Here is a 23,851-nt window from a genome sequence, read left to right as displayed (position 1 = left end):
GTCGATTAAAGGTAGGCAACGCATATGCAATTGCATGTGTCTATGGGCAACGGTCATTTCGCTATTTCAGCGATTTCGGGTGGCCGATTGCTCGTTTGCCACCTTTTGATATAAAAAAACAACACTAAAGTAATTAGTATTCGATTCGACATTATGTCACTGAGCTATCATCATCAGGAAGATGTTATTAGATAATTAATTTAATATAAATACATTAGTATGTCTGTGTTTAATCACAAATAGTGACGTCATTTTATTTTTATTATCAATCACATTAATTTGTACCGGCATATTATATATTCAATATTTATTAATGAAGCGTATTAGTTTGTAATCATTATTAATATTTATTTCAAAAAAAAAAATATCTTTTAAAATTTTATTTCATTTTAAAAATAAAACATATATTAATAAAATATACAATGCATTGTAAATCACTTTTAAAGTTAAGTTAAGCGCCAATAGCCTAATGGTTAAGGGTGCAGATTCCCGACCACGAGATCGGGGGTTCGAATCCCGCCATTCGACTATTGTCGTAAACCATATCCTAGCACAAGCCTAGAGCTTAGTTGGAACGGTAAAAAGAAATTTTAGTAAATTTACAAAAATCTGCTAATATTTTTACATAAAAAAAAAGTATTCATTTTCATTTACATTTTACACATTTGCTTTTTGTGTGTAATGTGTAATATGAAAAATTATGCATCAAAACGTACAATTATTAACAACTTCGCACGATTATATTTAGTAAGGAAAACAAAACAGCATTTAAAAAAACAAATAAAGACCGAATTTTAAAATTATTCAAAATATATTCGTCTCAACGATAGCACCGCACCTGTACAAATGTCAAGTGACTGGTGACTGTGGAAAATTTTCCTGGGCTCAAAACCTGATTTAAGTGTGCGCGCACTTAATGCACTCACCTTTACACTGATTGATTTCAGAAATGCACTTTTATAAGTTACCGTAAACATATGGTGGACAAGTAATCAAGCCCTTAATAAAACTTGTATATACTAAGGTATGAATTAATAATATTTATATAATAAATAGAAAAGATTTCTGTGTTTATATTAAAACTATTAAAACGATTTTAAAAATGTCTATTAAAATATTTCGACTTTAACGCCTAACAAAAAGCTTAGTTTGTCTCAAAGTTCAACATATACTATTATTTACTTTTTTTGGCATAACCTCTTTGGTATATTAAAAAAATATCACTTTGGAATGTTTAGTATCTTCCGTAGTGTTTGGCCAAGCATACTTTAGTTGGAAGCTTTGATAAATTACCTTATGTTCATCTCTATTTATAATTCACTGTAAGTAATCGTAGTACAATTAAGTTTTCAATGCACATTGTTAAGCAAATTTATACTAACATTTCTAAATTAAGTGCATAATAAGAACAGCTTTTTAAACACATCGAATGAAGAAAGTTGCGATATAAGTTAGCTGGAAAGTTTACCATTTACATCTATTTAATAGGTCGCAATTAAGGAAACTGCTGTATATGGATTAATTGATCATATCGAGGTATTTATAAGTTTTTAATCACACGTCGAACGCAACGAGACGTGGAAAGTCGCTATGACAACATTCCTTGCAAAACGATTCAAGTTATAAACATGTTGATATTCAATCTACGAAGGATTGTAATTATTTGTAACACAGATTTTACTGTAAAACTTAAAATACAGATATACAGGGTGTTAAAATCAACGTACGTAAAGTAATGGTACTCGATAGTAGATGTTCAAAACTCCACAATGTTGATACAGCCCTCGAATCACACCCTGTATAAACCTATATGAAATATTTGTATTGAAAAACATTGTGCAACATAAACACTTATTAAAATACATATTACAATCTATTTAATGCCATTAACGTGTATATTTTATTGATCGACATACTTTAATAGACTAATTGTAGGTTTCTGAGACCAATATCCTCGCTTAAAATATATTATTATCTCTATTTTGTCAAACATACTGAGCGATAACGATATGTTTTATACAGATATTTTGGTCTCAGAAACCAACGGTAAGAGCTTGATATAAACTAAACCTGCAATATTCATTAAAATTTTATTAAATTTAACTTATAAATGCGAAAGTTTTGATGGATCGATGTTTGATAGAAGGTATCGCCAGAACGGTTTAACGGACATAGATGTAAAACGTAGTATAGAACACACAGGATAATAATTATTTTTTAATCCTGCGCGGACAAAGTCACGGACAACAGCTCGTAGATAGAGACAGATACATAAATTTCTCAATGAAAATAATATCAACGCATACTGACACAATAAAATATAAATATAATCCTAAAACCTATAAAGCAAGTAATATTATATTATTAGAAAAATGTTTAAAAGCATCGAAAAACTACGACTGCTGATTTAAGTCGTAGATTTCTGATCTATAAAACCTGAACTTGACACACCGGTGTCCTGTGTGACATAGAACTTGAAAATTTACATAACATTATGCGTTATAAACATAATATTCATCGTAATATCATACAGTTACTATTAAGACGCCATATAAAGTGTTTGTACAAGTGCTATTAAAATAAAATAGTTTACAAAAAAAAAGTGACAATCAAGTAAGTATAAATTTAACTACGGACATATTTTATAGAAAAAAATAATAGCAAATCTCATATTAATTACGCAAGAAAAAAAATTATAAAACTACTAAACTTATATTTTAAGTTTTTTTTAAGTAAAAAAATGTTATCGACTATATGTAGTCATTTAATAACGCACAGGGGACAAACCTACGATGATTTTTATTTATTCAGATAAAGTTATGTAAACTCGGTACTTCTCCTTTATTCACTGGTCATTGACCTTTCATAAATACTCAATACTAAACGTTAAGTCGAGTTTGAGCAAATTCATACATATAAGTTTATCCCCGTAATATTATTTAAACTAAAATTTACCTCCATTTACTGCCATATAATGATTAATTGTTATTTATAGAGTCGCTTATTGTTTGGTTTTCTCATATATATGTAGTTTTTTTTCATTAGGTTAAGGATCTAGAAGTTAAGCCCATATAATGATCATAGTATAGACTTAATTACATCGTAATAATAAATTATTTGATTTATAAGTCATAAAAAATTAATTATAATATTAATTTATTTAGTTGGAGACTTGTAACTACTACGATTGCTACGTTTTGTGTGCTTTTCTATTAGTGATATAGATTTTACTCTTTTTTATATTAATATATACTTGCGTAAAATTAATAAACAGTTCACTTTCTCTAAAGACTTTAATGTAAAATGTTACATATAGCAAATGATTGGAACAAGTAGTATTATGTAGGAGACATCAAAAGTAGGGTGAATAAACATGTACTGAACGCGTGTAATCTTTCGACAACACGGTCACTTAGCATCAGGTGGGATCACGGTCAAACGTTCATTTGTACATCGTAAAAAATATCACTTTAAAATGTGTAACAAACGTGACTGGGACCCAACCGGCCTTGAGGTCTTATCTTCGGCCCAAATGAGCTGCGGTGATAATTTGTTTTATTTGGTAGGCACCTATTTATTATTTGTAGTATATTTTATTCCTGATAAACTTAAAAACTAGCAATGTGTTCGACCACATCTATGTTTCCGCCGCTCGTTTATGACAGAATTTTCCTCTAGCAACATGTGAACCGTCCCGGCATGGTCCGGGTGGCATGTAATGTAACGTTTGATTTCTTTTAGACCCCCCCCGCGATGTGCCGCCTATGGAAACCTTATAAAAACAGCCGCGTCTGGCCCACAAGCCAGAATTACATTTTACGATCCTCGAAAGAATTAAAAAAAATATTTAATGGAGATAGCTTTTTTCAATATGAACTCGCATGTTATGTTGAATCAATTAACACAAGCGCAGGCGTTTGTCACTTAACCCGTGTCTTGTCTTGATCGTTTATAGCTCACGAACTCCGGGGGCAAGTCTTATCAGGCGCCATATTATCTTAGTAGTCGAAAACATTGCGCTATGTAAACATATGACTGCACATTAATGTGGGTTTCCACTGTTTAAACACTCGTATGAAAACATCTTACCCTTTTCATCCCGTTTGAGAAAAAAACAGAGATTAATAATCTTATTAATATTATAAATGCGAATGTTTAGAGGGATTGATGGATAGATGTTTGTTTGAAGGTATTTAAGGAATGGCTACATGAATCTAGCTGAAATTTAACATAGATGTAGATCATAATCTGGAAAAATACACAAGCTGCTTAATAATTTTTTTTTATAATTCCACGCGGCCGGAGTCGCGAGCGACAGCTTTGTTTTAATAAAAGTGTTTCGACAGACTTGTTTTATGGTCTAAATGTTTGTTTAAAATACTAAGTACCAGATTTAGCCCTTTATGTAAAAGATATTAAAAAAAATGTAGAAATAAACAAGTAGAAAATTGGATAGTAATATTAGAACGTTAATTTGATATATAATGTACAATAACAGTAAATAACACAATCGTCGTTCACTTGCGCGCAATAAGTAGCCCAACATAACATGCAGTAAACAAGCTTGTAATAACATAAATATGTTGTCGTGTTAAATATTACATCAGACTATCAATTGAATGTATCTTACTTCTTACTAATATAATAAATGCGAATGTTTGGATGGACGTTTGTTAGAATGTATCTCAAGTAAGGCTGCATGGAGGTGGGATAAATGTAGACATAGCCTGAAAGATCACATAGGCTACTATTTATTAATTCCGCGCGAATGGAGTCGCGGGCGACAACTAGTACTTACATATATGTAATATTACATCACTCCTAGTTGTACCTTTGCTTATCTCTGTGACAACATAAGTTTTTAAACACAACATTCCCAAAAGATACAAAAATAAGGAATATAGATAAGTCTTAAAACTATATTAAACTTTTGTATTGATAGAGAAGATTGTCAATGGATAGTTTTTAACCGACATATATCAACATCCTTGTTATCGAAGCTCTACGCACACTACCACCCTCTAGCGATATGATATCTTATCGTGACCATACAACCGAGTGAAAAATCTCAAATGCACAGGCTTCATTCTCACATGCTCAAATGCAAAGGTCCGTTCACACAGACCGGGGCGAAGAGTAGAGCTACTTTTTATCACAAATTAAATCTACATTTATAACATTAAATTTAAACCTTGTTTCACATGTGAAACAGTCAATTTAATTTTCAAAAAAAAAATCTGCTCTGTTCTCCGCCCCTTTCTGTCTGAACAGACCCTTAGTTGACCAATTAATAAAAATACTGTTTATTAACTGTAACTGAAGTGTTAATACCGTTATTCCACGTTTTATATGTTCTATAATATCTTTTTCATTATGAAAAGATTCCCACAGATTAATTATTTCTATGTAAACTACCATCTTATAAAGACAGTTACATGTTTTATCATTTTTATTACGGTACAAAATGGATTCGAGCTCGCTTACCAATTTAAAGAACCAGACGAGTTTGACATGTGAGTAATTTTCATTATCAATTACTATAGACAAAAGTTTATAATTTATTACTTTTATCGTGTTCCAAACATTACCATAGTGTGTTCTTGTATATTTATTTTAATTTGTAGGTAAATATTTGTTTTACTTAACCTTATTTCTCTATAATATTTAACAGTCGTTTGTACACATGTATGTCGTAACATTGTGATAAAAAGCCACGAATTCTGTGATCAAAATCTCCATTCCAACCAAATTGTTATTTCTGTCAGAGCTTTTGGTCTCAGAAAATAATAACGAATCATGAATGTTTTTGTTTCCGAATTGTAAAGACCTTATTAAGAAAGTTTAATGGTTAATTATTTATTAAATAAACATACTACAAATCGATTTCACCCATACTCTCTTTTATTTTAAAGATACAAGAGATTATTTTTATAATATTGTACCGATATGACTACAATAATCTAATATTATAAATGCGCATGTTTGTTGTTTAATTAGGCGGATGTTATTAGAATGTATCTCCAAAAAAGGCTGCATGAATCTCCCTGAAATTTGACATAAATGTATGACAGTGTAGAAGGGCACAAAGACTAATATTTTTTTTTAATTTTGCACGGATGGAATCGCAGTCAACAGCCAGTTTAATTTTAATCGTAATTATATAAATTTTAATAGTTGTATTATTCCAGAATGCAAGGCGATGCGGGGACGCCTCGACCGCGTTTATCTCGCCTTATCAATGCAGTTATGTTCATGATTTACTTTCATATTGTTTATTACTCAAGTCAGGGGTTATGAGGTCGGCTATGAATATATTAACAAATAATATTTACTCTACAGAAAAACAAAATACGAATCGATTATTTAAAAGTCCCGACATGGTGTTAAATATCTTACTAATATTTTAAATCCAAATGTTTAGATGGATGGATGGAAGTTTGTTTAAAGGTATCTCGACAAAAGCAGTATGGATATCGCTGACATTTGGCATAGATATACTCGTAGAACAGAATGGAAGAACAATAATTAAGTTTTCAGATAGCCTAAGTAACAGCTAGCTTAAGTACAAACCAAATAATTTTATATTGCGACTTTGAAACGTATAAGTTTTTACGGAATAAATACATTAATTACTAGCATTATCAATATTCATTTATAAAAGAAAATTAAAACTTAACTTTTCTTTAAAATAAAAGGTCGAATTAGGTGAAAATGCGTCACACGAACCTATTGTTGTCTACATTATTTGATCAATTGCTGTTTTTATAAATATTAAAGAATCCCATTAATGAAGTAGGAAAAACGATACTTTGCCATGAATATTATTTAATTTACTTTTACGCAACGTCATTGTCTACGTAACTATTGAATCGAAAAAAATACATTAACGAGTATCTAACGTTTCAAATTTTTGTCCGACCGGATCAAACTTAACGTGACTTAAAGCTGATGCGCGGAAATGTAAGGGTTACATTTTTCTAATTCTGCGCTTAATAAATCGATGTCAACCGCTAGTAAATACATAAAACCAAATAAGGAAAAATGGGAAATAATTACGATAGCTTTTGTTAAATTTACTTTATTTAGAAAATACGTAAAAAGTTTGTATTCATTTTAATTCATTGCTTTATAATTTTGATCATACGGGTCATAAAAATTCTAAGCGGATCCGAGCAAAAATATTTTTGTTGCGCCGCACCTAAAATCTTATTGAACACGTGTAACAAACGTTAAATTCGTTGCGGTTTTAGATTAGAATATTAAAAAGGCGTTGAACTCCACTTCGTCTTAACTTAACATAGTACTGGAAGAGGTAAAGGTTAGAAATTTAAACAAACTTAATCTAGTTAATTTATTAAACTTAAGCCTATAATGCAAATAGATTGGACGCAGAACAAAATTGCTATACGAAACTTTTCTTGAATGTAAGCATCAGACTGCTGCTGTTGTATATAATATTTATATACTTTATTTTGGCAGTAAACTTATTAAACGAGCACTTACAGTTCTTGCTTACTTACAGAACTTTCCAATAAGTCCTTCTCTTGAAATAACTCCTACATTTACTCCTTCTATGTAAAACTAAGATTGTAATCTATCTGCTTTTAGGATTATCGTGTTAGATTTCTAAGGATTTATTAGTAATGTCGGTTTAAATCTTAACGTTCTTAAAATTCCGATGTCATTATGGTTTAATTATTAATATTATAGTCCCGAACTAAGCAAGATGAAGTCACCCTAATGTGACATTATGCAATTGTTTGCTTCTTATAGCCTTCCATCTATTCCAAGATATCAAAGCTTTGGCTATACAAGTATGCAAGTATATGATACAAACGTTATCTAGTGTAATAACAAATTCATTGAGTATTCAATGAATTTGCTAGAAAAATAGAGAGATGTCAAGAAGCGAGCGTATCACCATCTCGAAGGCCGGCAACGCATCTGCGGTTCCTCTGGTACTGCTGATGTCCATGAGCGTCGTTTAACACCTCGATGTTCTCGCTGCTCGTTTGCCCCCTTCTGTTTTTATATATATAAACAGAAGCGGGCACATATACACATATCCCACCTTGTGAGGAGGGTAACGTTTCCTGTATGTATATCCATTGTGTCGTGTAACCTAAAGCAAACGAACTCTAAATTTTAACTATTGAATTATAAAAGGACTCGTATTAATCTAAGAAGGATCAAGATACAATTAGTAGAGTTTATTTTAATGAGCAATTGTTTTATGCAGGTAATAAAACATGGTGGTGCGAGTGGCAACGGATGAGCGGCCGTTTGAGACGCCGTCCTCGGACGAGAGCGGCCTCGGCAGGAGTGATTCACCCAGTGACGATGTTGAACCAGAAGCAGCTTTGGTAAGATATATTTAATGTAGTCAAAGAATTAAATTTGCTTCCTACTTTCCTAACTCATTCGTCATAATTAAGGTTTTATCCCAAGTTTTGGAATAAATAAGAAAGGAATATTATCGACTGTGAGTGGTTTTTATAATTGCAAATTAGGTACTAAAAGAATAAACAGTTAATTTTCTTTAATTAGTTACTTTAATTTATAATCTATTTAAAGTCCAATAATATCTCTGTGGCCAACGACATTTAATAAAAAAAAATATAAATTAGGTCTGTCATCTGTCAGTTGTGACATGGGTGACAAATCGAATACCGGACGTGGCTTATAGATTTTAAATTAAATGTGTTCAATAATGTAGTGTACCGAAATGTATCTAATTCCAATTAATCGTTACCTCTGCTATGACAGCAGAGAAAATTGTAAACATAGCAATAACATTACTAGCATGCTATCATGTGGCCATAATCATATTTAAATATATGACAAAAGATTCCAAATCAAAGAAGACTAAAATTCAATTCGATTCAAAATCAATTAAAGATGATCAATCAATCGGTATACAAACTAGCGAAATACCAACAAAATCAATTAGTGTAGGATCTTGTTGCTCTTGTGGTTGTGAAGAGACGTAGTACCCAAAAGAAAATGATATACAAACAAGTACCTTTAATTCGGTGTACTAAAAGGATTTGATTATAAGCTATTAAAAGCAATGACAGCAGTAGAAAAAAGATTAAAAAGAAAGAGAGTCGTACGAAGGATAGCTGAGAAAATAATAAACGGATGTCTTGCGGCGACAATATCTTTAGCATTTGCAGAAATCATATTCACATTTCTCTTACTGTTCCTTTGATTTAATTAACAAAAGTTTATTAAACAAATAACAAGGAACTAGTTCCAATTTGGTATTAAATATAAAGACAAAATGACAGTGAAAATGAGATATTCAAAGTGGCGTGAATTTAAAGACTTCGTTCTGGATTTTATATTTGTCACCTGCTTGGGTATTTTGACTTATTGCACTTGTTTTTGTTAAAATACCAGGTTTTCACCTATTTAATATACATATTTTCGACGGATTTTTATACTTTTTGAGTTTTACAAATAAAGAATATCAAATATACATATTTTTCTAATTTATATAATAGTTATTAAGAAAATTATAGATAAGTTTGTTCTTCCAATTGCAATATGAACCTAATTGGTTGTCATGTGAACAATGAAACCCGTGGGTGGTATAGTTGCGTCATGGAGGTCGTGTTACGTCAAAATATAACCCCCTGTATAACAAGGTCAAGACATCCAACTGTCTACTGATCACCTTAGAAACAATTATATTAATGTGTTTGTATGACCACATAGATAAACAATCAATCTTATAATTGTTAGGACAATATTAACTGACTGGGTCACAGTGATAAAAAGGTCATATAAGATTTTTTAGAACAACCTTTTTAAAGTTAAATTAGTCGACTTTTGTTATTGATCTTAGGAACTTTAAATAATGTCACCAACGTCCTGAATTTTATTAAAATTGATGAACATTCACGAACATACAAACATAAAATAATGTGATTTTTGCCAAGGGATTTTGCAAAAGCTTTGCACTCCGTTACTCCGGTTCACTCTTCACCTTCAATCACTCTTATGTCATGTAAAATTTGACTATAAATTGAACGCGTTTAAAACGTTTGAAACTATTAACATTGTCATTGTCAATGTCAAGGTCAAATAAAGCTTTTGTATTCGGACATCAAAATGATTTAAAGAAAGCGAAATTCACAATTTAAATGCCGTGCCCGTTATTAAAATAGAAATGGCGGATTTCGTAATAATGTCTGGGACGAGTAATACTGGTGAAGGTGATGCAAAAACGTCTAAAGTCGAATGTTGCGTGAAGTATCATTCTTATCAAACCCACCTTAAAGGTACGCGTCCATTGGCCCGCACCGGACGCAACGCACGGGTTTAGTTTGCTTTGTATGATTTTACATAGCGCTACGTCCATCATATGCACCGACGGCATCTCATCAAGACAAAGCAAATCTGTTTAATCCGTGCGTGAGGTGCGTCTGACGCGGGCCAATGTACGCGTACCTTAAGTTTCCCCATTGTCTCTCTCAGCTCTCTTTCTATATCTAAATGTATAAATATGTACGTATTAAAAATTCTACAATGATGTTTTTATTTGTCAGGTGGTGCCGCCAGATGGCGGCTGGGGCTGGGTGGTGGTGGCGGCTTCCTTCATGTGCAATGTCATTGTCGACGGCATTATCTTCTGTAATGGATTGCTGGTCACAGAAATACAAAAGGAATTTGGTGTGAGTATATCATGTATATTAATAAACTTTAGTATTAATTTAAACGTTCTATATGTTATGTTGATTATTAATTCAGAAGGATATTATAAATGTATATGTGAATAAACATATAGAATTATGTGAGCAAAGTTTACAGTCAAGACGCTTTTTTTTGCACTGAACATTCGAGAACGTATAGTTATTCCTCTCTATTCGTGACAAAATTGTACTCAGCTCTACAGTAGATATCCGACAAACTAATTCTTGTTGAGTTTTTAACAATAAAATTACTGTATTTTATAAAAGTAATTAAGTAATTGTCGGTAGAGACCACATACGTTTGACAGACCCTGGTAATAGAGTAAAGCTATCTAGTTAAGTTTAAATTAGTCGAGTCTAGCTTACTTATTTTAGTCGAAATATCTTAAATGATATATATAGTATGATATATAGTAATGATTATAGACCATGAAAAGTTTAAATTTGATAAAACTCCGAATTTAAAGGAAAAAAACCATTTTGAATTTTATTGAATAAACAATTTAACTAATAAAATGTTTAATATATTCGAACTTCCGTCTCTCACGAAGTCTCGCGCGCATTCTATTTTTAAAATGACGACGATATGAAAACCACACCCTCGCGCGCCTCATCTAGTATGCGTCAGTGCCGTGCCTCCATTTTAAGACCGTAAACATGCCACCAATATATTGTGGTCTGTACCCACACAGTCAAAATCTACTTTCTGATTTATGCATGCAACGGAAAAAGAGACCGGAGGAGATCAATTATAATTGGTTAATGATTTGCGCGCGTCATTGCGCTCGAAGGCAGTCCAATTTTATTTATCTTTTTTTAAATTTAAAAAAGTTTACAATCTAAACTACAAAGATATTAGACAATGATATGACAGCAAGGTCACAATAAACTTATGAGTTTAAATATTATTTTATAGAGTAAACTTTATTCTACTTGAAACTGATAGACAAGTTTTTTTTTAAATTTCATTTAAGCAAGAAATATTTTTCACTAATATTAAAGAAGCTAATTAAAATTACTAATTGTAGGTAGAATCCTGAGTACTTGATAATATTATAAACTTTTTTCTGATAATAATAACGTTTACATTAACCTCGATGGCAAAGGTCACTTCGCCTACCATTTTTATCACGATAAGAACAAAAAGTAATATAGCTTGTAATAATATAAAAACATTTCAGGTACATTTGCAAAGGATTATTTTAATAATAGTTTCGCTAAAGAAATGGCAGAATATTACAATTGCTTTTGCCTTTGGTCGGGTACAGTGAGCTTAAAAAAATATCACGATTATCTATGACGGGCAATGCCCAACACTTAGTACTGTTTTCGTGTTTACTATCACGATGACGATTGATGCGAATATTCACGTGCCAAATGTTCAAGGTAGACAAAATGTGGGTCACTGCGAATGCCGATGATTAACGAGTTACTGTAAAGTCATTTACTCTGTCAATCGTTAACACTTCACTTCATTGACTTATTTGTGGCGGTCTTTGATCTTATTTTTTTTAAATAATATAACACGATAATTTATACTTTTTTTTAAACTGCTGTATTCAAGTTTTGGTTTACAGATCAAATCACTTAAGCCATCTAACGCTTTGATACTTCAAATTTCAGAGCCGACAACTTTTTTGTGTTTGTGTTTCATTAGGCTATTCTCAAAGGCTAAATTTACCTGTGAGCATCAGGTTAACACCCTTATTACGTCGTTTAGTAATTACAAAAACTAAAAGATCCAGTTTCTTCTAGTAACAAAGTCTAAACTGAAATTTTAGAATTTATCATTACCTTAAAGTGTCTAAAATTAATAAATTTTAATATTGTCGATAAAGTCAAAGTAGTAATAATACCGTGGATTTACGCTGCCGAAGTATTGGTACAAAAACTTTCTATCTTTCCGTTGTTTCAATTTGAAAAAATAAACAGAGATAACAATATGTATTTGCATAGATATATCGGTTGTGTAAACCTACGTTTAATGTAACGTCCAAACTTCATTTCACGATTTAATTTCATTGCCTTCAAGCAATTGTATCCAAGGTTGGCAGGTGTGTATTTTCACCTGTTGCTTCATTCTTCATTTGAACAGACAAAAAATATCGATAATTTATTGATCGTACAGTCATAACGTTCATGATTAATTTTATTTCCTTTACTGTCTTTTTGCACTATGCACGGCCAAAAAAATTTACCTTAGGTTGTTTGACAGCGTAAAAAAGTTAGGTTATGTTGTACTGAACTAACCTTATAAGTTTTTCCATTACAATAAGAAAAAAAATTAATGCTTAACAATACAATTCTTGTCATTTGTAATAAATGTTTAAGTCATCAATATCGACACAAATGAATTATCGTTATCAAGACGAACGCGTTTCGTATTCAAATTTGTCAACATTTCGCCACATGCTCGTTGCCCGCATGGTACCATATCTGTACTTGACGTCAGAGAAGCCAGTGGTATAGCATTCATTACGCAATTTACACCATTTCGGTGTCACAGTTATTCATGTGCGGAATCATTTAACGATAACAATGTACCCTCAATGAAAATGGCGCCAAAATATTCTACATTTTCATGCACACTAGCGCCACGAAAGTTTTTTGTTTTTTTTTAGGTAGTAATTGTTTTCTCTTGTGCCATGACTTGTGACTACCTTTTAATAGGCCTACCGGAAAACAACCGAAATAAAAAATACAAATTGAGGTTATGCAGTAAACTTCACATTTTACGAGTACTATTTTATCTAATTTTACAACAAACGACCAGACAATACGCGTCACATTCGCGGAAACTCGAAGCTTACGATCGGTCAGAGTGCAATAACCCTAAGCTTTCTTCACATAATTTCATTAAATTTGCGCCTAATTCAAATATAAGAAATTTAATTTTTATTTGGTTTATTATGACTGCTTTCGATGCTCACCGTGTTTGCAGATTACGTACGATATAAGTTTTATAAAAAGACGAAAGTTTTTTATTACTTGTAATTATAATTTGTTACATGAACAAATTATTAATAAAATGCTTATAAAAAATTTATTGTTTGATATTTTTAATCTTTATCTAATAAATATCTTCATGTTACAAGATTTTTCCATTTATTTATAACAATTTAAATGGAATGTATTTATAATATCTTAATTAGTCATGTCGAGACAAACTTATTTTTACAGTTGAAAATTCTACTCGATTACTATTAGTATTAACCACTAATACTACGGCAGCTATTGCGATGTGTGTATAAGCCCTTACAAAGTAAAGGTGTGTACAACCTAAGGGCAATGTCCGATTGAACCACGAGACTTCATATTGCATTTTCGATCCATACCGAAACGAAATGAAATCAATGTGTTTTTTATTTATATAGGATTAAGCATGGTGAGTTTTATTAAACGAAAACTTATTCACTCTATCAGTATTATTTGAATTTCAATGATAATCTTTCAAACATGGTCGTATAGAAAATGAACTTAGTATACATATTTAAAAATAAAAAATTAAGGTATACTTATTTCAATATCACAACAAAAATTCAAACGATTTATTAATTCAAACGTTTTGTTATACTCACAATGCATCTTTTGGAAATTTGCCAAAAATCTTTAGTCTAGTTTGAAATACGCTTTAAAAAACGATCTGAACATTGCGAAATCGTTTCAAAACAAAACATTTCAGTTGTTTATTGATCTAGCTGTAATAAAGTTTATTTTAATCTGTGGAAAATGTTCAGTGCTGCAATAAAAATCTCCTTTTGCGTTATAAGTAAGCTTGTTACGACACCTAAGGGTTTAATTGACTACATTTACGAAGATTATGTTTTTCAATTACCTTGCGATAAAGATCAAACCTAATACGATGGATAATATACTCCAAGTTTAGAAGAAATTAGTAATCATGCTTATTAAGGCACCTTAGTCTTGCATAAAATACATTACCTATTACTTGACGTGTGTACCGTTAGGCAAACAGACCACGAATGACCTAGCGATGGCAAAAATTAAAAGACCACAGGCCGATAAGGACTGTCTAGACACGTCAAGGTTTTTTTTTCTGCTTCACTGTAGTCGGCCAGTTTTATTGGTTACTGTCCTCAATACCAATTTCTTTACGCTTCGTTCGCTCGTTCCGAATTATATTCAGTATCGATGAGAAATTAATATATTTTTTACAATGTGATATAGTATGTATATAGATACCTAAAGTAAAACATTCAACGCAATATAAAGAGGTATCAACGAACAGTTTGGTACAAGAAGGACACAAATATAACATTTCAATACTAATTTTAAATCCTTATAAATATTTCCTGTTATTAAAAAGTTACTCAATTTTCGGTTTTATTCTGATTTTTTTTTTATTTAACAGGTGAGCGAAGGTGCAGTAGCGCCTGTGAGTTCCATATTGACCGGATTTTATCTTCTGTCCGGACCATTCGTATCGGCCCTTGCTAACAAGTAAGTATGAGGTTAACTATTATATTAACAATCTATTTAATATTTTCTCAATTGCTTAGAAAAATATCTACAAAATCTCACTAAATAATTTTACAAAGCAAAATTTTAACTCTTACTTGCCACTGAAGAAACTAGCTAAAAAAACTTAATTAGTAGCCCATGTGTTCTTACAGACTGTTCTACATTTATGCCAAATTTGATCCGACTAGCTGTTCTGGACATACATCCATCCATCCATCCATCCATCCACCTTAACATTCGCATTTATATTAGTAAGATAGAGTACTAGACACAATTTTAAAATTTATTGTTTTTTGTTCCAGATATGGGTTTAGGAGTGTGACTATCGTGGGCAGTTTGATATCTAGCGTTGCGTTCACACTATCTTACTTCGCAACTAGCGTGGAATATCTCTATCTCGTCTATGGTCTTCTAGGAGGTAAGTTTAATATCATCACATGTTTCCACTCCAGTGGCACCAGAGTGAAAAAAAAATAAAACAGATGCTACGCAAAGTACTAATATTTACGTTATCCTATAAGTACTTCTTTTTAAATTCTAATGTGCGAATAACCGTGAGTTACTGAAACCAAAATCTACCTTTAAAATATATTGCTATCTCTGTTCTTTCAAAGGTAATGACAGGGATGACTATATGTTTTAGACATAAATTTTGTTCTCAGAAAGCAATGGTAAATGACCTCGATCTGTCAAAAATCGCATAAAAGTGTAGATTTAAATTTAAAATTAATATATTTTTTCTCTTACTGACTACAATTTGATAACTTAGGCGTCAAAATGGCGCGAGTTAATTCTTTTTATGTACCTACTGTAATGCGTGTTTATTTCCCAGGTATCGGTTTCTGTATGATCTACATGCCAGCAGTACTGACTGTCGGGTTCTACTTCGAGAGATGGCGTGCATTGGCTACCGGCCTGTCGCTCTGCGGTTCCGGTGTCGGTACATTCATCTTTGCTCCTCTCAGTAATATGGTTATCGCGAAATACGGCTGGAGATGGACCATGGTTATACATGCTGGTTAGTGTTTTAAGTTTTAAAAATACATTTGTAAATTACAACAACAACACTCATGTCCGTAACCCACAGAGTAAAGTAGAAATTACGGACATTGCTGCGGTCCTGGTGCGGCCTTTCTCTTCTTCCACATTCATACGTCTACATTGTAAAGTACAGTTTATATAAATATTATTATTACCTTCAAACATATAATTTGAATGTACTGACCAAATGGGTAATGTATTGTACACACATTACGAGCGAGGTCAGCAGCACCGGAAGCCGTTATCTGAACATCTGTCTACGCGCGACAAAACTACTTGAACATATTAATTATACAGGCAATTTACGTTAAATTATCCTTATACTCCCATAACGTTAGGTATATCCCATGACTGTATTTTTTTGTAATTAAAAAGTTATACTTAAGTAGAGTAACAAAGATATAGTTTCCTATAATATTCCATCTTTGCAGGATTCATATTGGTGTGCGTGGTGTGTGGCGCGATGTTCCGGCCTATCAAGCCCGTGCGCGTCACGCTCGCCGACCAGACGGAAGAGGAGGACACAGCGCGCAGACACGAGGAGGCCGTCGAAAAACTCAACTCCATGATCAAGCTGCACAGCAAACTGGACTCCGGCATCGCTATGCCCCCGGAGATGAGGTTCACCAACAGAGTAAGCCCTCACACTTGGATGGGCGTCGCCAACAATACTCGTTATCCCACCGCCGAAGAAATCTTCAAAGGCAGCAACTCCCACCTCGGAAGAAGATCGTCTGCTACAGCGGGAACCATGAAGAACCTAAACAAACCCATGTTTATCACGGGCACGGTAGCGGAAAAAGACGAACAGGAAGATTCCAACAGCAACATCGATAACGCCGAACCCTTGATTGCCGCTCCCATCAAAGTGGTCTCCAGAGACGCAAGGCCGCGACGTTCCCACGCAGACTTAGTGGCCAGACCGTTGTACCGTGATGATATATTCTTTGGAGCGAGTCTCGCGCGACTACCGCAATACACCTCCCGCACCTCTTTGGGGTACCACTTGGCTGTCACTCACTTGCCCACACAGGAAGACGTGCAAGAAGACGAGTCTGGAAAGTGCACTCTTTGTCCTGAAGCGGTCAGGAGAGCGTTGGCAACTATGTTGGACGTGAGCCTGTTCAAATCACCGACGTTTATAATTTTAGCGATCAGTGGCTTCTTCACTATGCTCGGATTCTTCGTGCCATATATGTATGTGAAGAAACGCGCGGAGGAGAACGGCATGAGCATGGATACTAGTGTGATGTTGGTCTCTGTGATCGGTATAGCTAATATCGTGGGTCGTATCGCGTGTGGGCTGGTGTCCTCTATGCCGCGCATCTCTCCGCTTTGGCTCAATAACATCGCGCTGTCTGCGGGCGGCATTGCCACCATGCTTAGCGGCCTCTGGTTTGACAACACCTATCAGTTCTCCTACTGCGTTGCCTTTGGACTTGCCGTTGGTAAGTACAAAATTAATGTACTCTATTTTTTAAAACTTAAATCTTTTAAAATAAAGATTTAATTCTAAAATGTTTCCTTTTTGAATTATAAAACGTCAAGATACTCTTATTATATTCATTAGACTTATTATCTTTTAATTAGATGCCCCTGACTTTTGAACTAATGACATTTTTTTTATTTTGCAGCATGCTTCTCTTCTCTTCGTTCCATTCTGGTTGTTGAGTACATCGGCTTGGAGCAGCTAACGAACTGCTTCGGTCTGTTCCTTCTATTCCAAGGATTAGGAGCTCTGCTTAGTGCTCCTATTGGTGGTAAGTTGCATTAAGTAACTTTGATTACCTCATTTAATACTTTGAACTTATTTGATTTAATTGCAATATTCTATTGCCGAAAAAAGAAACAGTATAATGTGATCTAAAGTAATTCATCTCTTTCATATTTCTAATTTATTCAGTACCACACGTACAATAAGAAATTCTATCCCGCGATTAAACCGCTTTAATCCGCTTTGAACTGGTATTGTGATAATGTCGTAACGCTTTTATAAGGATTGCATAACAGTTGGCGCCGGGCTATTTACGCAGCGGCATCGAGCCAAAGTTCTCACACAGACTCCCGCGGGTCATTGAATGCTTACACTCTTTTTTCATGAAGCAATAGAGTGAATTACATACTTTAATCGTTCAGTTCGTTGTCAATCAAATCATTAAATAATTTCTTTACTCCAATTTTTACTTCCATAAATAGACTGACATTTTATTTTTAAATCAGTATTTCATGAATAAAACTTACATTGTGATGTCTGACATCCGTTCATTTATTTCTACAAATAAGATAGCATTATTTTATAAAACTAAATTATTGTATTTCAACAGGTATCCTTAGAGATATGACCGATGGATTCGAAGCGTCATTCTACGCATCGGGCGCGTTCCTTCTGTTCTCTGCTATGATGTGCTACCCTGTGGACTACATCAGTCGATGGGAGAAGTCTCGTAATAAGCTCACAACCACACCAAAAGTCTGATTTTATAATATTTATTCGAGAGACTTAAATATCGATGTAAACCGGAGTCAGTCGACTCGGTAAGTAACGTATCTGTGTGGAAAAGGTTATAAAGAAATAACATTGTTAAATTACATTTAAAATACATCAGGGAATTACCTGAAGTGTTAATAGTATCAGGGTATGTTAATTATTTGCATAGAATCACGTATGCACGGTTTATACCAATGTTCCCTAAATCTACGAGATACGTTTTATATTCACTGCCGAAGACTGTCAATTTAATAAGCGATCGTACTTATAGATCTGAGAATTTCCCTTATTTTTTACATTGTACTTAAAGTCTAAACATTAATTTACGTAATTTATTTCGGTGTTTCTGATGACCACTTCATGTTTTTATACTATTTACTGATAAATATTTACTAGAGAATTTAATAAAATTTTTATAAATATGCTTATTGCAATCATTTTTAAAAGTTTACATTACTATCAAATATCGTAAAGATATAAATTGGTCAGGTGCTAATATTATAAATTTTGAGTAAGGTAAAATTATAGAAATGTATTTTAATCAATATATAATCTATCTAAGCATAATAGAAAAAAGTGGAAACTTTCCTCCCTTGTCAATTTTTAACCATAGTTTCAAATGGTTAGTTATCTTTTGATAACTGTGAAAAGAAAACAATGCATTTAAAAATAGATTTAGTGGTTGAAAGTACAAAGACTCGAAATATTAATTTATCGATATTTGACGAAATTGTTTAGAACGATTTGATGCCAAATTATAATTAGTGTACACATATATTATAATGTAACGGTTTACTAGGGATGTGCGATTTATTTTCTAGTTGATATATCTACAAATTAAAATAATTAAAATGAAAACTATCAAGTCATTGATTCCTGGTTCGACCTATTTATGTTGTTTGCGATAATTCGACTTTTTGTTGGGTTTCCACTGCCGTGACGCTTTGACAATATGTCAAGTGTCAAGGTATTCGCTACCTGACAGTAGCGACAGGTTCGACTCGAAATTCAGTTAGGATACATTCAGACAGACCGAAGACCAGATTTTTATCTCAAATAGAGCTTTATACCGTTAAGAAAAAAATGACGCGCAAAGCAATGTTAAACCTGGTTTCCATCGCATAAAGCACAGTTTGCGATATAAAATCGTTCCAGTATGTCTGAATGGACTGAAATCGTCACACTAAAATAGGTCCTAATTTTGAATCGTACATGCCCATCCCAAACCTGAATTTGGCGGTCGTAATTTTTATTGAAACACAATGCAATTTCCTGTCTGCGCTGTTGCGATACGCTTTTCGCCATTTTGTGCCTTTGTGGTGCTACCTAAATTTGGGAACGAATTTTTATGTAGTTATATATTGGTATATGTAATGCATATATAAGACTATTCATTTACATTATTGCATGAGTGATTAAAATATTGTTAGATTAGGTTATTGTTATAAATGTTCGTGCCTTATTGTGTAGTAATGTCTATTTTGAAGTAGCAAATCATGGTTTGTTCATGTATATGCAGAACGAATCATGATTTAAGGTCCGAATGTTCATTGTATGTTATACAATTATCGTTTTGGAATGTTATTTCCTTGTCCTAAATATTTCATAACTCATAGATTTAAGAAGTACATCTGTGGCTGTGGTAAATAATAGCTTATTTTAATCATGAGTAAGAAATCATAGTCATATTAATTTATACAATAAATTATTTCAGTGTATCAACTACTAAAATTGTTAAATTCTGTTAATTAAAATTCATTGTGTTTACCTTTGTAAAGCAAAAACAATCTTTTAAAAATAAACGTTTTGTCTATGACAGCTTAATATATTTCTATATCAACTTAATACCATTAACTTGCCACATTTAAACAGGGTATTTATAACGTCCTACTACACTTTTATAGTAATTTGAAAACAATACGGGTTACAATTTTACTATTTATACTAAAATTTAGTATACGTAGACTGATGATTTGAAATGTTTCAGAACGTAATTTATGTAATGTACGGTTGTTTTAAAACGAAAATGGAGTAGCCTCCGTATTTGTATATTTGCAATTTTGTCGGTACAATCGTTGATATAGATTTATCGAATTTTAATATTTTATTTATATTGACTATGATTTTTTTTGTATAAAAATTGTGAATGCCACAGTGCCATATGGTAGGAATGGATTTCATTGCTGTTGCAATGGTGTCGTGAGAATGGTTTTTATAGCTCCTAATTGGTAGCGAGACGAGAATAATTTCTCAAATTAAATTTATAATTAATTATAACACTTGTTGTTTACTTTGATGTTTTCTTTAACCTTTTTTTATAAATCCTTTAATTATTGTGGGAGTATAAAGGGTAAATCAAACGAAATACTGGCGCAAAAGATGTTATATTTGCATTTTATTTACAAAGAATAAATCTATGAGTTGGAGTTGGGTCCACGACGACGGCCGAAGGTTTGTACAACATTGACGAATCTGAAAAAAATCATTCAAAAATGTCACGAGATAGCAAATGAAGACGGAATTTGTAAAAATATCGTAATCCTAACTTTTTGGATTTTAAACATTATGAATTCTCAAATACTATTAGTTTCTATTATCTAAAACTAGATGGCGCTTATAATAATCACAGAAATCTGTAGCACCTTTAGAACATCCAACAAATGTTTTATCATTCATAATAATATATTCAGTTGTTTAGATTACAGGACAAAGTGTTTGTCCTCTAAAAATTTATTTTTATTCATATAAAATGTCATAAGAAATCAATTTTAATGATACTAATTACATTAAAACTTAGATGTATTTAGTATCACTGACATCCAACTTACTTTGCAGAAACGAAATAGTCAAATAGCCATAGTTACTAAGCACATGTCTTATAGGATGCATTACAAGATGTAACTCTTTGATCATCACTTTGTTACTCTAACAAAACAAAACTGACAGACTGGAAACAAGTAGTGTATAAAATAAACTTACCGTCTGTTGTACTGAATCCTACGCTTGGCACGGCCAGTCTTCTTCTTTTTCTTCTGCTGTTTCTCTACTTTGGGTGTCTGGCCCTTTACCTTACCTGAAAATAAAAAGAGACAAAATTATTAACATGTTTCAATCAGGCCATGTCGGATTATGTGTCCGACAAGCCATACTTCTATTCAACCTAGCTGTGGCTTTTTAATCGAATTGTTGTATTCAGTGTGACCCGCAAGGCCCCATTCAAATGGTTTTAGACAAAATGAAAAACATTTTTTTTTTCGTTTTTCATAAAATCATTCTGGCAGCCAACATGTTAAAAATATCCAAAATTTATTTATTCATAAATGGCACAGAATAAATACTCTAGTTCTTGATTTCAATCACTTGTATATGAATAACATGTAATGTTCAACATGAACTAAGGATAAAAGTGAGTTTTATTTTATATGTACAACATTGAAATTGTAATTTTAAAATATCTTGTCAGCTCAGAACATCATGTGTCACTGTGTAGAACACAATTTTAGATTAAGCTGTGCGTAAAGGGACTTGTGAGGATCCAGCACAGATCACCCAGGGCCACAAAAAGATTAAAATGGTTCATAGCAGTCTAGATTTGTCAAAACTTCAAAAATATCACTAGTTATAAAACTACAGAACCTCACTCACTCACACCTTTAGGCTACAGAGCTAGGTTTTGCCTTTTTCTTCGTCCATATAGAATTAAAAATATTAATCAGTAGCCTATGTTTTCTAGACTAAATTCTACTTCTTTGTCAACTTTCAGCAAGATCCATTTAGCTGTTCTAGAGACACCTAATAACAAGCATTGATTAATCCATCGAAACCTTCACATTTATTTTTACTTAGACAATACTTTGAAATTTATGTTGCAAGGGTACAAAAAAATTTAAATATGCTAGAAGGTACTTACCAGCACGAGCCAGGGATCCGTGCACTTTACCACCGAGCAGTGGGATTGTAAGGTCTAACTCCGCTGATGATAGATCTGACACAAGTGTAGCATCATCAAGGGGTGCACCGCATAGGGACAGAGTTAAGTCTTCATCCCCAACTGAAGCAAGATCGCGGATTCGCTCCTGAAAATTTTAAATGTTTTTTTACTTTTTTTAAATTGTTAATTAAGTTAATCTTATAATGCTGTACAAATTTAATAACGAAGATAAACATATGTTAAGAATACATGGAGTACACATTAGTTTGTTATTTAATACTTTTCTTCCGTCACAAGCAATCATGTGGCGGTACTTGTAATATATACTTAAAAGGTTTTTTGATAACAAATCAATAACAATAAACTATAGACTGAATCATTGATAACGATTATGATCAGAACTCACGTATAACACTTATTTCTAATAATAATGAAATTAAAAAAGATAGGTTAGTTTAGCAATGTTCGCGTCAAATACAAAATGCAGTAAAGAATATTCGGAAATGAATTACCTTGATCTGTGCAATTGTTTCTTGTCCGTGAACGTCCAAGACGTGCGTAGATTGTCCTCTGATGTGTAACTGCATCTTGAAAATCCTGCAAAAACACATTCATTGACGGCGTGGTCGAGACACAATACGACGGAATATTTCGACACATTACTAAAAACATAATCACCAAACAAACACTTCAAATTATTCGAAATAGAAAAATATCGTGTTAAATAACTTTAGAATAATGTTTTATGCAAAATTAATGAATAACATTTAGTTAACTAACCTGCCTGCGCAGTCTGACAAGAGAAAGAAACAATAATGGCAGAACGGAAACGGATATACCCCAACGTTCGTATATACACAGAATTACGTAGAATCACGAAAGTTTTTAATTTAAACACATTGTTAAATTTTAAAAATATATATCGCAAGACATTGCACATTTTAAGAAAAATATCATAAAGGTGATGAAATGGAAAAACATAAATTTATTGTCATTAAATGGATCATATTTTCTGTTGGTTTTTCATAGTAAAACAAAATCAAAACCATTCCTAAGCCCCAAAAAGATGGATGTGAACCTAGGACCAAGTATGCAAATACATTCTTAATCTGAGGGGGAACAATTTAGAAGTTTGAAATGAAATGAAATTAGCGTAAAATGAAACTGGTGAGTCATAAACTTATGTTGGCAACCATGCTATTCCACCCATTG

General features: G+C 32.6%; 2 protein-coding genes across 4 annotated transcripts in view; one reads left to right on the top strand and one right to left on the bottom strand.

Annotated features, from left to right (window-relative positions):
• The window catches only part of LOC106122104 (monocarboxylate transporter 3), a 45,296-nt gene extending 26,180 nt beyond the window's left edge, over window positions 1-19,116 (top strand). For 2 of the 3 annotated variants that reach the window (XM_013317969.1, XM_013317968.1), the window contains exons 2-9: window positions 8,240-8,363; window positions 10,554-10,679; window positions 15,070-15,158; window positions 15,482-15,597; window positions 16,012-16,197; window positions 16,652-17,668; window positions 17,855-17,980; window positions 18,545-19,116. In XM_013317969.1, coding sequence (XP_013173423.1) covers window positions 8,250-8,363; window positions 10,554-10,679; window positions 15,070-15,158; window positions 15,482-15,597; window positions 16,012-16,197; window positions 16,652-17,668; window positions 17,855-17,980; window positions 18,545-18,696 — 1,926 coding nt within the window. In that variant the 5' untranslated portion in view covers window positions 8,240-8,249 and the 3' untranslated portion in view covers window positions 18,697-19,116. Of the gene's footprint in view, window positions 1-2,589; window positions 2,614-8,239; window positions 8,364-10,553; window positions 10,680-15,069; window positions 15,159-15,481; window positions 15,598-16,011; window positions 16,198-16,651; window positions 17,669-17,854; window positions 17,981-18,544 lie in introns of those variants that run through there. The other variant, XM_013317970.1, reaches the window with a different exon arrangement.
• A 1,960-nt stretch (window positions 19,117-21,076) lies between these two features.
• RpS30 (ribosomal protein S30) lies at window positions 21,077-23,431 on the bottom strand. The gene is made up of 5 exons (NM_001312553.1): window positions 23,420-23,431; window positions 23,152-23,236; window positions 22,619-22,784; window positions 21,688-21,781; window positions 21,077-21,180 (listed from the first exon to the last, which is right to left on the bottom strand). Exons 2-5 carry the CDS (start codon window positions 23,224-23,226, stop codon window positions 21,123-21,125), a joined length of 393 nt encoding a protein of 130 aa, NP_001299482.1. The 5' UTR covers window positions 23,227-23,236; window positions 23,420-23,431; the 3' UTR covers window positions 21,077-21,122.
• Window positions 23,432-23,851: the final 420 nt, after the last annotated feature.

Source organism: Papilio xuthus, unplaced genomic scaffold, assembly GCF_000836235.2.
Source record: "Papilio xuthus unplaced genomic scaffold, Pxut_1.1 DF826933.1, whole genome shotgun sequence".
Taxonomy (NCBI): Eukaryota; Metazoa; Arthropoda; class Insecta; order Lepidoptera; family Papilionidae; genus Papilio; species Papilio xuthus.
Note: the sequence above shows the minus strand (reverse complement) of the source record. Positions and strands in the feature narration are given on the sequence as shown.